At 39.3% G+C, this 15,630-nt stretch overlaps 1 protein-coding gene across 3 annotated transcripts in view; it reads right to left on the reverse strand.

Annotated features, from left to right (window-relative positions):
- Positions 1–15,630, reverse strand: part of shroom2a (shroom family member 2a) — a 32,162-nt gene that overhangs the window by 16,128 nt on the left and 404 nt on the right. The window contains exons 1-3 of one of the 3 annotated variants that reach the window (XM_062395511.1): positions 11,483–11,564; positions 11,281–11,379; positions 5,147–5,295 (exon numbers count right to left, since the gene is read on the reverse strand). In XM_062395511.1, coding sequence (XP_062251495.1) covers positions 5,147–5,295; positions 11,281–11,283 — 152 coding nt within the window. In that variant the 5' untranslated portion in view covers positions 11,284–11,379; positions 11,483–11,564. Of the gene's footprint in view, positions 1–5,146; positions 5,296–11,280; positions 11,565–13,974; positions 14,186–15,630 lie in introns of those variants that run through there. The other 2 variants (XM_062395509.1, XM_062395510.1) reach the window with 2 other exon arrangements.

The following is a 15,630-nucleotide window of genomic DNA, read 5'->3' on the forward strand; positions in this document are numbered from 1 at the left end:
CTTTGATTTTAAATATTTTTGAATTATTTTGCTTGTTGTCTTTGATTAAGTTAAAGTTATTGGATAAAGTTGTTATATGAAATTGTTATTATTATTGTTATTGTCATCATCTCTATAACCTTTCTAAACTTTGTAAAGCAACCATGGGTATCTTGAAACGGCCTATATAAATCCAAGTAATCATTATTCATTACAATACTTAATGACAAACTATACAAATCTATTCTTACTGTGTTGCTATTTCATTTGGTTTTCCTATTTACAGCTTTTTGCATTAATGAATAGTCTTATGACATTATGCAGACTTGTTGCAATAGCATAGTAAGATTTAATATATTGATAAATGCACCATTTAATTAATTTATTCACAGGGACAATGTGAATTAACTAACATTTCAGTGTGTGTGCTAGTATTAGTGGTTTCTGTCCTGAACATTGACTTCAGACACTGTCTTGATCAGTTATCATAAAACTAATCACATCTGGAATGTGGTTATGCATGGAAACGATTAACTTAAGTGCCAAGTGTTGTTCAGTCTGAATGGAAGTGTCCAATACATGCCTCAACTTGCAGGATAATGAATTTATACAGCAACAGACTACATAATACCGTTCCTATGAAAAACTAAATCTATTATCCAAAAGATATGTCTATTTTATGGTATTTGATTTTTTTTTTTACCAGTTTAAAGAGAAGACAAGAATACAGTTATCATATTTGTGGTGGTCTAGACTGATGCGTTTGGTTAATGACAATGATAAATGTCAAACAGGAGAAACGTCTCCTGGCTGAATGACGAACAAGTGTTTTCTTCCTCTTATTATTTCCCTGCCACGAGTGCAAGAGGTCTGGTGACAGGCAAAATGCTTAGGAAAGAATCGGCTCAACATAAAAGGTGATAGGAAGGCACAGAAATTTAATGTGATCTATTGTGAGGAAGGAAATTGAGCATGCATATCAAACAAGGTTTTCTATGTGAGGTCCATAAACTTTAAAATAAATTGTCATTAAGCTTAACTAATCACATAATATTTAATATTATGAGTCAGATAAGAACAGACTGTACATACTGTATCATGGGCAAATTCACAGTCGTCTTTTCAGGCTTTAACAGTCAAACATCTGTGTCTTTGGCGCAGGAATTAACTACATTATCTCCAATAAACAAAACACATTAAGTGAAGCCTCACGTATTGTATTACTAGGTTGAAAAATCCTGAGGCTAAAGGAACCAACCTGCTTTTGGAGCTGAGACAGTGGATTCCACTTGGTTCCTGAGGGTCTGACAAAGGCCTTCTTTTGCAGACCCTACAATCAAACCAGTCATGTTTCGGGTGAGAGAGGTGAACCATGAGCAGCATGTAATGACCAGCACATTCTTGGGCTGAGTGGCATACCAGCTGTCAAGTCACCGGCTGCCCGCACTGACCCAGAGCCCAGAAACATTTCTGTCAGTGGCTGAGGGTCTCAACAACTTTTCAATTACAAAACTATCCAGCATGTTCTGCATCTGACACTAAGTTCATTATTACAGATCAGGGTAAATCATGTCAGACATGACAGGTATCATTTCAACATATCAATGAAAGAATGGTGCTGGGCCTCACTGGGACCAGTTACCTTGAGTCTCAGAGTTTGTGAAAAAAACAACATGGTTTGAACTAAGAGTATTGCTTCTTTGATTGGACTGTCATTTTTTTTTTTTAAGACTTGATTTAATTGTAATTTGCTGTCAACTCACCTTAGCATTGGAACAAACCAAACTAGAAACAGAGGGGTGCAGCTAAGACAAGCCAACTATGAAATCTCTAAACTAGGATTTTCCTCTGCTGAGACCCACACAATTATAAGAAAGCTATTTCTCAAAACAAGAAGTCCAAACATAATACACAGGCTTATTTTGAAAAACAAACGTCAGTAGGTGTGAACCACTGCAGTGCAACTTCTACTCAATGCTTACACTTAACGGCTGTGAGCTTTACCAGGTATAATTGGATTGTGCACTAAACCGCTGTGCATACTTCACTCATCCAAAATAGCCACACTGGTGTATCATTGGGCTGGAAACACTGTTTTTGTAACAACAACAACAACAGCTTTATGTGTCTCTTTCAAAGCTAAATAATGAAGCATATAAGCGACTGTGGCACTTCTGTTGCGGCGCCAGAAGAGGGAAACCAAATACCACAACAAATTTCAAACCTCATGCTGTAAAGTTAAATGATTTACTCCACATTTAGTTGCACGTTGCAAACAATGTGAAGACATTGTGGATAACGAGTTAAGCTCCGGTGATCACTGATGTGATACAAGCTTTCAAAGAAACATGGGTCAAATGATCTGTGTTTCTGTAAATTCTAGTTGCACTGGTTAAAAATACCAAAGTGTTGTGTGCACTATTTGTTTCCTTACTCTCAGTGCAGATGCTCTGAAGACAAGTGCAGACCATATAAGGTTTGGAGACATTACTGACTGGAATAAGACTTTGAATTTGCTAAATTTTCCCACATTACAACCTTTGGGTTTTTCAGTTTGCAAAGCATTACAGCAACAAGCTGGAATCCATGCAAATGTAATGTGAAGGAGAATTATAGCATTTTACTCTATATAGTAATTAGTGTTGGTGAGCTTTAAACAAACAGTGCATAAAACGTGCAATTTAACTTTTGGTCACACTCTTGTATTGTCTTTAATGTGCAAAATTAGATTTCATCATTTGACATCCCTAGTTTGAGCGCAAAATGTGGGCATGTGTATAGACGACACAATTCTTTCCCGCAGATAACCGCACCTCTTTTCTTTGAGACATGTGAAAATATACCAACAATTTCACAATATTAGTCACTGCACGCGAAATACGTGACTTGCTAAATCAAGCTCCTCCCTTCTGCTCTCTGTAAAGAAACCACACCTTTACACAGGAGCAGGTTCTGACAGCTTCCTGATCCCCATTCAGGTATCCGACGTTATCCATGAGATAAAAAGAAAGGGTTTGATGGCTGGCATCTGCATGCCCGGGCACAGATAAGCAGTAGAAAAACATCAGGGCTCTAGGGACATTAGGTACAGGCAGCAATATGGACTCATACACCAAGGTATGTTTCCAAACCCAACAGCAGTTTCTAACACAACATGCAGACTGCACTTGGTTGAAAAGAGGAAGAAATAGGACTGGAATTGAAGCGTTGAGGTTCTTTAATGAACCATCATCACTTTGCTGTTTTCTAAATCTGACAGAGACTTGTAATTGTGGTCTTTGCAAATGACTGAGTGGAGATGCCATTGTAAAGTGTGAGAAAAAAGCAAACTCTTCAACACAGACCGACAGGAGCAACTATGAGTCCTGTAGGACTAAACGTTTCTCTAAAGTACAGCATTAACAATAAGACCTGACCTTGTAAGGAAATGTCTCTCTCTATACTCACAATACTCGGATCCTTTGGTTATTCCTTCTTCTCTTGTAAGTGTAATCCATCCACTGTTTATGTCCTATTCTTCTTTTGTTTCAAAATGATCTTGAACTACCACCTGAGTCAGGCTGAAGGAAATTTAGTTGATCTCCCCTTCCTGAGTTATGGAGTCAAATACTGACTAGAAGAGTTTGCAGAACATTATGATGTCACAGTTGACCTTTTGGATACAAAATATAAATGATCACTTATATATTTGTCATAATATGTCTCAGGATCAGGATAATATTTCTTGTGTTATGGCCAAATAACTTATTTTTGTGACATCTGTAACCTTTGAACTTTCACCAACAAAATCAGTGTCCCCAAAAGACGTACATCCATAATTATGCATATACCTATGCATGGACTGAGGGACCATTCACACACAGCCAGTGATTAGCGATGGCACTTATATTTGTGCTGCTTATTATTATTATACACACTTGCATTTGGATAACAGTAAGCAAAAACATAATTTATCAAACTATATGCTATAAGTTTGCATCTCCATACAACTCGATGGATTCTAGAGTAGCTAAGACACACCCTTTTTCAAGCAAAAAAATTGACTACGATTCCTCTTGTAACTAAGCCCAGTCCATATATACTGTTTAAATCTGAAAGACGTCACTTCCTTAAGATTATAAGGGATTTTAAGATTAAGATTTTAATGTTCAAAAACCCATCACTAATCTACTCTATTAGATCTATGTGGCCGTGGTCTGATCAGATTTGATTGACGTTTAAATGATATGGGTAATCAAATACACACAGATTGTTACTGAGAGTAATGCGTCCTTCTTTGCAGATCCTATTATAGACATGTCCATTGAGAATAAAACACAATGAGCTAGACTCACAGCCACTTCCATGTGGAGAGATAAATGGTGAGTGGACTTCCTTGTACGGGAGGATTTGTTTGGAGATTACGTTATGATATGATACAATGCAGACGGCTAAGGAGACAATAAGACTAGTGTTTCATAAGAACAAGGTCATTTGTCAGAAGGCCTCCAGGACTCAACTGACAAATGATTCATCAGTTAAACAAGATATGAATACTAAACAATATGGCAGAGCCAATAAGTCACAAGGGCTGGCGTTTGCCAAAAGAGTGAATGTAATCATTTATAGTGGGTTAACTGTTCAGCAACAGTGTGTTCTTTGGTTGTTTGTGAAAGAATGAGATGTGTGCAGATAGCAGAGAAACAATGCAAGCTAGAAATGCCTCATCACAGAGGGTGTGAGAGCAACTGATAGGAGGTGTACTGAACTGATACCAATATCTCAGCCCTACAGCGTCATTTGCATCTTCACTTCCCCTTGTTTATTCTTCTCAATCCTTCCTGTGTGGGATCTAACAGGAAAAATGATGTCATCCACAGCCTCTCCTTTTTCGGGACCTGATCGTCATGAAACCTAAGCAACTAACCACGCACTCCTGTTGACAACCCAGCACAACCTAGCAAAACAGGATTGTCCAGCTATCAATAACTCAATGGAGACAGTTCAAAAATCCCAGAAAGTGTAAACTAGTCCAGAGACAGGCTGTGCTGACAAGCAGCAACTGTACGGGCTGGGATCCTCCGTCACCTTGGTTTGTTGGTAATGTTTCCATGGTGAGCTGTTAGGGCGAGGGGGTGGCGCCCTTGTGACAACACCAGAGGAGAGGGAGCTGGGATTGGTTACCTACCTTTTCACCACCAGAGTGAGGGTCCTGTGGGAGCCTTTGACGAGGCAGATCGCTTCCTGTCTGTAGCCAGTCAGGGGTATCTCGTTGATGTTGACAAGCTCGTCTCCCACCTGGAGACACACAGCGGCTGCCTTGCTGCCCTCCTCAACCTGCAACATAAACACAGCAGATGGAAAACAAGAGTTAAACAGACAGATCTTCAGACAATACATAATGTTTCAGGATGGATGTTGTTTGTGTAAAGATGATTTTTTGGGCATTGTGCCTCATCTGACACTTGACAGTCTAGAGGTAAAACAAGAGCAGATGATTGCAACAACTATGACACAGGACATCTTGGCAATGTTAAGCCATATAAGAACTTAATCTTCCTTATGCCTTCTAAGTATATTAATTGCACAGTATGTGTTGTTAACCGGTTGGTCTTTCTTTTGACTCATATTTGACCTAAAAACATTGTTTTAATGTCTTTGTCTATCATCTGCAATGGGGAAATTCCCACACACACTCAGGGAAAATAAAAGGTGAAATCTTGGTCATAGCTCAGTTGTTTAATCCCGTCGTACTGTGCAGTGTCTCTCCTGCCATCAGCTGGACAATATATACGAGAGCATCTCTCCCTTGGGGACAGCCCAAGTTTAGACAAGTTCCAGTTCTATACCAAAACCAACTTTTAATTTTCTGATCTTAGCTGGGGTTCACCGGTACCATATTCAGAAACACCAGCAATTATTTTCTGTCTGAACTGAGGATGACATGTGCTTACACACTTAGTGGGAAAGGTCTAGGAGTTCAGAGGAAACTGAAAAACTGTCTTTATAAACCATTGGATTGTGTATGTTACTATGATGGAATAACAGGGTAAGGGCCCAGTCACACATATGTAAATGTATCAGTAGTGGACCTTCACCTCCCCAAGACTCACTACTGATACATTTGCGTACATGTGACTGTGACCTTAGAGAGGATGTTGCACTTTAAATCATGAATTTGCAGAAATACAACCAGCACTCAGAGAGTACACAGATTATAAGTGGCAGAGAAGAGACTTCTTATGGTCAAGGGCCTTCCACTACCGTGGAGGAGATTAATTAACCTGATCTGACTTTACCTTTTTATTGATTAAACTAGCATTCTCTCATAAATCAAATGCTAACATTTGGTGGCCACTTTTTTAACATATTTCCTATGTTAAAAAATCCAACCAACACAACTTAAATTGGCCAGGGTTCTCTGCTGGCTTCTTGGCTGCTTAGCTCTGTCTCTTTCTATCAGCCTCTCTGCCATGTGTCGCTCCTTCCTGTGGGAGTTCTTTCTCCTACTGGTACTGGTTCTCTCTGAGGCGTCTCCATGCCCAAACAAGTTTTTTTACTACGGTTCAAGGAGACGTCTTATATTGCTTGATAACAAGAAACCGGAAACAACAGACTGACTGGTATATCTGCTTCAATGGGGCTCCCCTTTTTAAGTGTATACCACTTTTAAGAAGGCTGAGTCCTTCCCACCGGTTTGAATCCAGTGGGGGCCTTAGCTGCATTTTGTCCTCTCTCTCGCTCTGTCTCTCAACCACCTCTCTCTCTACCTCCCTTTCCTGTCTCTCTACCCCTGTTAAATGAATGCCAGAAAGCCCCCAAAAACGTATAAAGTAATTATAAAAAAAGCTGTCAATATTCTGGATAAGCCACTACTACTACTAATGGCTAATAACCTAATCATTTTCAGCAATAAATCAGGGATTAGGAATTCCTGTTTTCCTTCTCTATGTTCATGAATTGAAAGAATGTTCATGTTGTTGATCGAGGAGGTAAACTATTAACTAAATTCTTAATTATCCCATTACTTTATATCAAATGCCGCAAGTCTTTGCATCAGTTGAGTCTTGTTGACTTTCTCAATCGAGCACGTGACAGAAGAAAAACACTCTTTACCAGAGTGAACAGCAGGAGAGACAGTTTCTACAGACCAGGATCAAAAGCTAATAAAATACTTCAAAAAGCTGCCGTTCAAGCCAGTGGCATGATGTTAAAATAAACTGTATTGTATTCCAGACACCTGGAATAACACATATGTCAATGGGACGTACAGTTTACAGAGTACAGTGCACTGAGGTCAGCATATGCTTGTGTCGACCACCGCAGAAAAGATATTAAAACTGAAAGAGTCGCAGCAACAGAAAGGGCCTGGACATGACAGACGTCCCCCTGGCTAAGGTCAGAGCTGTCCTCACACTGACGCAGGAAAGTCAGATAACAGAAGTGCAAGACAGCGCGGGTCAGTGTGGAAAGACAAGCAGTGAGAACTTGCTTGGCAGTTGGCACATTAACACACAAAGCCAAGCTCTGCAGCTGATTACCAGTTCCCAACTCAACCTGTGAGCGGGGGCTGCATGACTCAACTGCAGAGGTATGTGTACATTTACAGACCATTACGTCTTATATGGCCTTTTCCGCAGCACAGAAACCCAGAGCCAAAGTAGCTCGAACATACCCTCTTTTCATTCTTCTGTAATTCAGATTTTGAAGCAGCGTCGAGGCTGCAGATTTTTATGATGGCTGGCCAGATTCCTGAGATGGTCCTGATATGGAAGTGAATTTTGTGGAATCTGAATCACTGGCTGATACAGTTACTGGAAGTAGCAGTGTTTAAAATGGACATGAGAACCGTTTTAATAAACAGCAAAACCAGTCTTGGTGAAGTGATTTTAAATCACATTTTCTGGTTGGTTTCACTCAGGGTTATAGCTGATTAAAGCTCAACGTAAGTTCTTTGACATTAAATGAGACTGGACTGCCCCACAAAAAAATACTGAGAAAAAACATATATTTATTTAATCAACATAATTTAAGTGTAGTGTGAGTTTCTCACTGTGATGTTACTTGCCTATTCTCTGCCATATATAGCCCCTCCCAACGCATGGAGCAGAGCAGAGGAGAGATAAGGTGATAACTATTACGCTAAGTGCGAAGATTGGAAAGTCCAAAAAGCCTCAACTAACTCATAACTTTATAATTCTTTTACATATAGAACAAAACAAAAAAACAACATTGCATTAAAGCATCACTTATTGACCCCAAATCTGCTTCAGAGAGCTGCACTTTCTGACTTTCCAAACCAGTCTTAGCTCCAAGCCAACTGGTTCCTACCGTAGTTTATTTACTGGAACATTTTTAACTACATGTTTGGCACTTCAGTGACAGTCAGTGAGTATTTACAGGGGCACAGTGTGTCCGTGTTGTGTGTGCGATAATAAAAGAAGATGTCAGTCAGTGCTGAATTATTTCTTGACAACAGCATATCTGTAAGACAGCCTTGAGCTACACACTAGCTTCCCTTTTACACAGCCTAACAAGAAACAAAAACAACTGAATATCTTGAGGATGCAAATTTAAAAATCAACAAACAGTGTCAAGCAGCAGTAAAAAAAGAAAACCTGAGGGCAAATAGAAGCATCGTTCGCACAACATCAAGGCAGGAGATTCATACTGCTTCTCCGAACATTTTTCACCATGGCATCTCAATCAGCACGAGTCATATACCATGTCCTTTGTTTACCATCTTCCTCCAGGCTATAATCAGTGAAACTGCAGCCATCCTGGAGGCCGGAGTACCCTCAAAAATAGCCTTATGTCTCTCTGTGGGACATTAAGGGAAGGATGTGGTGGCAAGGAGGATAAGGAATGTGTCTTTCTGCTGACTGATGTCCTGTGCACTGTGCTGACAAGGGCACTGAACTTGGACCTCATATAGTGATTCAGGTGTTGTCTGCATACATCTTTGAAAATGTCTATTGCAGTTTGACAAGCCAGCAGCGACCACATTAACAAAAGACACCTAAACTTTTCATGGTACATAGTTTTTTAAGGTAAGCATTTGGAACTTTTGCATAAAATCTTCCAATTGATCACATTTGATTGTGACATGCATTAACCACATTGAATGCTTCCTAAGTACACACATTACATTTTTGCATAGCTTACATATGTGGTGTCTCAAGATTACAATTTTGAATCAATGTACTTTTGGTCATGAAGACAGTTTAAAGAGTGCAACACACAACTAACAGTGGGATTCATAAAGAGGACTATATTATTGGGTGTTAGCATGTGAACTATCTCTAAGTAAATTTTAAGGAGAATGAACAGCTGACATTGTGGTTATAAATTTCTTCTCCTCTGTATGTATTCTTTCATCAGACAGTTTGGGATGAAAGACAACTTTTATTTTGAAAATAAAGGGTTTCGTAGTACAACGTTTATATATATGCAAACATGAGTTTGAGCCTTGTATATAAAAGGGAATTCCTCATGACCCTCGGACAGTTTCAGTATAATGGTTCATGTCATAACAAGGCAGCAACATTTGGCTCGAACATTTAGGACACACTAAGAAAACCTTAAGAATAAATGCCTCGTCTCTCATACATTTTAATACTGAACATTTCCGTCGAAGAGACGGACTGATCCATTCCTTCTTCTCAGCTCAAATATCCTGCAATAATCCTTCCAGCATTCCATATTCCTCCCTCTGAAATCCTGACGTCCACAAATAGAAAACCGAATCTTCTCGTCGCTATCATAATCCTGTTCTGTATGAATCATTTTCACTCCAGAGGTTGAGCAACCCCCAGGAGAAAGCCACACAGGGTCCAGTAATTGGTAAAACCTGTTTACCTGCAGGTGATTTATCGCAGCGTGTAGGAACAGAGTCAGTTTTGTAGTGTGTCTGGTGCTGGTTCTTTAAGAGCAAACAATATTTTCCTCCATATTAACTGCGATCCTGGCAGAGGAGACGTATGTATGAGGCGCATGCCCAGCTGTGTTTGGTAAAACATGATTATTTCAGTTTATTGAGACCAAGGACCGTAAATCCATGAAGACCTTGAACATAACCTGAGTTATGTGTGGAATGTTAAGAATTTTAATTAGATCCAGGATATTTTTTTTAGCAAATACCTTAAACCTCTCATCAACTATAGGCCTTTTTTATAACTATCTTTCACTTTAGTTATCTGAGAGAATGTGAAAAAAAACGCAATAAAGGTATTACATTTGGCCCTCCTCGACAAATTGTGTTGCTCAGGTTATATTAAGGCTCCCTGCTCACTACTAAATCTGAAACACAAACACATAAAAATAAGAACACATAACAAAATCACGTCCAGTTGAAGTCATCTGGAATTTTCTGATCATTAAAGAAATGTATAATTCAACAGTGAACTGGACTGTGGCTGACCAAAAAATCGACATGGGTGCTGGTGTGTTACATGGTTCAGCGGGAAGTAGTGTGACAGGGAAATAATACATAGAAATCTTTCATGCATTGTTTCTCAGTTTTAGTGTTTAGTAAAACATGTTTTTTGTGGGACAGATCACTATACAATTCAAAGAATTAGACTGATCTGTCATTCCTACATGTTCAGGTAGCATAGACAAGCAAGTGCTGTTACTTTTACACAGTATTCACGAATATAACACACACTGACCATGAGGGGCAAGAGCAGCCTATATTTTGTTAAACTGAATAATCACCATCCAAAAACATCGGCCAGATAAAGAACCAATGGCATTGAGGTAGTGCACACAGGCTTACATGCACAACAAGTCTGTCATATTATTAACAAATGTTTATTAGAGGCTTCTCACATTTTTCTACTATCTGGCAGACAGATTTAGTTGAGGAGATATCGTAGGCTTACTTGCATCTTCATCTTGTTAACACAAAGAATTTAACAGCACACCTTGTAAATCATTGGGTCTAAACTGAGATCTGCCCCAAAAGAGGACAAATCACTAATCCAGACCTAATTTATCCCATCATGCCATTCCTACGAGCTTCAGGCTGTCACGGATAATTCACTACATTTAGAAAATCAAACAAAGCTCCAACATTCCTCCCCCGCTCCTGGTACCACATGCTACCCTCCGAACTGAAATTCAGCCCAGCACAAAAATATGAGAATGCAAATGTCCAGGTGACAGCAAACTAAACTCTGAAGCCTTTGAAGACACTGTGACATACACATGGGAGTTCAGTCCAGGATCAATTTACTTAAACTTTCTCTAAATTGTGAGTCAGCAGCAGGTGAGACTGGTTTAGAGTAAAAATACCTCTCAAAAAAGGAGTTAATATCTTACCATCAGATGCAAACAAATCCACTTGTGTTGGTCCTAACATTCAGTCACATAACATTTAGAATAAAATGCTATGTCTAGTCCAGCTGGGCACCTTTGTCCCTGCAAAAATTCAGCAATGTGAACTCACCATTTAATCTTAAAGCTTAAAGACTTAAAATGGCCATAGTTCTGGTCATTTTAATCACATGCTTGTAAAACCTACGGTAATGGGGTAATGAAAGTAGTGCTGACTGTATCCCTCTGAGCCCATATGGTGCCTGAGATCCTGAGTTTCGGCCACTGGAGTTGGACTTTGGACCTCCTTTGGGTCAACACAGACTCACTCAGCCAACAAAAACCAAGCAGAAACACAGCTCCTGACTAACAGGTGCTTGTGTATTTACCTTGTCAACTTAATGAGCAAGGTCTTCTGTAGTTAATCATTACACGGTGAACAAAGATGTGAGGTAACAGTGTGATTTTTATAACTGATTGGCCCCACTTTGATTAGCTAGTCTCCCTCCTCCTGGCCACTGTGTGCACACTGTGGCTCAGGTCACCCACTTAAAGTTATGACGCATGAGAATAACAGGCATTAATGCATCATCCGTTGAATGTTTTTTTACTTGGAAAAAGTCTATAAAATCCTGACTTTTAAGCATTTCACAGCACATTCAGACAAAATGCGCCACATGATCTCAGCTTTGGAGCCCCTCTGAGTAAAACACTTCCATACTCTCTAAAGACAGCAGCTACATTTCCAGATACATCGTTAAATTTAATATTTGAGTAACCGAGCACAAACCAAGACAGTTGTGCTCATGGTTTTGAGGTCGTGCTTAGAGGTGGTTTGAGCTTAAAGCTACCATCCGCATGCTAACATGACGTGATAATGCAAACACACTGATGTTAAAGCTAGAGTAACTTTTCATAATTTGTAATTGTAGAGTAGGTAGAGGAGAGACCATTTTGTCGTAAGATTGCAACAGTTGTGATGCCTCCAAACCTATGGCTGTTTCCAGGCATTTCATCATTATTATATTATTATTATTATTGTTAATAACAATAGAAAGGGAAATATACCAGGGGAAACTAGAAGGGCACTCAGAGAGCAAAGCCCAACAGTCCCCTTATGAAACCACATTTAAATAAATAAATAACTAATAATTTAAAAAAAGTTTCTCGCCAAATTGTACACACTCATTAATATCAATCCTCTGAACAGGACTGATTTTTAATCAAGATCCATGAATTATTCTCTGGGAAATCGATCAAATTTTCCTATCTCACAAAATCCTGGATTTTTACGAAACTCGAATGGCTTCTTTCCTGATCCATACAACATCCTTCATCCAAGTTCCATGGTTGTCTGTCCAGTAGTATTTGCATAATCTTGCTACTTACAAACAGACAGAGAAATGCTAATGAAAAGATAACATTCTTATGGCAGGTAATTGCAAATATGTCAAATATTTATGTAGCAAATTGAAAAAACTACTCAAAAACTGAAGATAAAAATATTGCTGTCCTGAATTAAAAGCAACCTCATACAAGTATGTTTTAAGCATTGATTTAAGCTGGGCAGCAATTTATCACGCCTGATCTCCTCCAACAGAGCATTCCAACAGCATCACCTTTGGTTTTAACCAGAGGTTTTTGCAAGATGATCTTAGGCAGCACATTTAAACAGAAGGGGAGAGCAGCTCTGAGGTAAAGGAAGTAAAGAAGCCAACTGCCAAACACACTATGTAATTATTATGTCATTGCGACATTATCAGATGAGTAGTCAGTCCACCGATCTTCAAACGTTCTTTTTGATCTGAACTACTGGTCAATTACGCTTCCATGACTACAGCAGCAAACTATGTATTCCAAATCTAAATCTAGCATTTGTTTTCAGTTAATCTCTTCTCTCTTCTAGCTATCCTCTGCCAGCCATCATCACCTGTCATGACAAATGTCCCATGAATTCATTCTAAATATATCTATTGGAGTCCCTTTAGAAATGACGTTGAGGATGATCACTTGAGGAGGAACAGACTTCAAAGTAGGTGGGAAAACTGGACATGGACAGTAACTGATGGTTGAGCTGAATGCTGCAGCATTTAACAGAATATTTTACTGCATTTAGTTGTATACATTGATTACAGATTCATAGCTTTAGTATTGAAGTGTATAACCTGTTAATGACATTTTGATTGGATTATACACATGCAGTTCTCTGTAGGACGTGTTAGTGTGAACGCAAACATCCTTGTGAAAGTCTCCCGAGTTTCGGTCCGCTAGTATAAAGTCTGCAGAAGACAATGTGTGACCACAGCAGGAGATCCCCCTCTGGATGCCATCTATCAAGCAACAGATGCATAAATAAAAATAAATAAATAAATATCTCTGGATGAGAAAGCGGTGTCACACAAGTAGATGACACTGACGTAGATTTCACCAGAGTTTGTATTCATTATAGCCTAAGCTGGTGTTGATGTGCTGAAAACAAAATCACGTGATCTCCGCAGCAGAAATAATACACAACATCCTGCCTCTGTCTCCTGCCCCGCTGCATCTGAGCAGAGAAGCCCCTACTGTGCTGTACATGTGGGAAGGGCAAACTATGGAGAAAGTCCAGACCCAATGCTCCTGAGATCCACCACAGGACATGTCTGAAAAACAGCTTTACACTTGACACCTGAGTTCTCATATTTTTGGGGGATTACTCACCTTGGTTATGAGAAGTGGCTCTCGATGTTCCTGTCCACCTCTTAGTGTAAATCCCCATGGTGCACCTCCAGAAAGAAATACATCCACCAGCTTCCAGCCCTCACCATCTCTGCTCCTCTGATCCAGATCTCCTGATTTCTGCATCACGTGCCAAAGGCGCTCAGCTTCCGTATAGGTTAAATCATTTGTATATCCCTCAGCATCCATGACACTGTTACAAAAATAACAGTATTAAACATTATCCAGTCAACACTTAATAATAGGCACATTTTCTAAAAGCCAATGGAGTTAAATTTGGGCTGCACACCTAGGACTCACTTTCAGGCCCAGGCTTTACTTTTATAAAATGCTGTCAGGCATACAATCTGTGAGCAATAATGTGGGAGCATGTTCTGTTTCAGTGATATGATGGTGAGAGCTTGCTGTAACTCCCTAGTGTCCAAACACTCTATAGGGAGCACTAAGCTACAGCAAGATAATAAGACCCCACTGATTGTTAATTTCAGAAATCATCAAGAATCTATTGATCGCTTCACAGCTCAGCGTTAACTGGCACCATGTTATTCCATTGGTCTTTCAAGCCTTCCTGAGCCTGAGTGTGACCTGAAGAGACTACTAAGCGTTTGACAGTGACCGGAGGAGGCAAACATCATTTAGGGACTCATTTTAGACTGGCTAATGAGAACATATTTAACTGCAAAATGTTTTTGCTGCCATTTTTTAAAACTGACTTTACTTTGGACCATGTCAGTATTTGTTTCACATTAAACTAAGCCTGACACAAAAGATGTGAGAATATTAGGGAACTTGAGGTCAATATAAGCCATTATAACAACATCTTTAAATGAGAGCCTATTTACCAGTTGACCAATTGAGACCTGCCGATATGAACCTTTCAGATATATGTTTATAGAGGTACACGTATATGTGCTGATATGAACACTTTTATTTGCAGAATTGACAGTGTAGAAAAATAGTTTGCGATCCCTTACACTTTATATACTAATGTGCAATCTGTTACTACGTATATATTTTGCTCACAAAATATATACATTGTATAAACTATTAATTTTTTATATCTCCTTGAATTTATATCGCCTGTTTGCTATTATTTCTTGTATTGATGCCTACTTTATGACAGTCCTCTTTTCAGCCGCTAAACAAATTTCCCCATTGTGGGGAAGGATAATTTTTATTTTACATATTCATTAATATTTCCATATCGTTCGGGTTCTACAACAATGCCCCTTTATTGTGGCATCTCAATTATAATGTATCAAAGCCCTGGGACTACTTACTTCAGCTTACTAAGAACTACAAGCTGTGATATCAAAGATGTATAATTTCAACCGGATTCTAGAGCTAGTCTTCCATAAAGCACGACCTTTCTGCTCTTAATCTGAAGGCGACAGCGCTTAAGTGCGTAAGATGAGTGTGTGAATGTTACATCCAGTGGATCTGCCTCACATGAGCGGATAGTCTGTGTTTACAGGGAATAAACTACAACAGGCACTAGTTTAACAGATCGGTAATAGTCCGTAATCACCTGTCGTCATATTCCAGCCAGGCTCACTTCAACTTTATGCTCTTAAGCGAGAGAGAATTAAACACTAACAATGTCGAGCAGCACAATGGAAACCATCTTCCCCTGTGAAC

This window comes from Platichthys flesus, chromosome 9, assembly GCF_949316205.1.
Source record: "Platichthys flesus chromosome 9, fPlaFle2.1, whole genome shotgun sequence".
Classification (NCBI taxonomy): Eukaryota; Metazoa; Chordata; class Actinopteri; order Pleuronectiformes; family Pleuronectidae; genus Platichthys; species Platichthys flesus.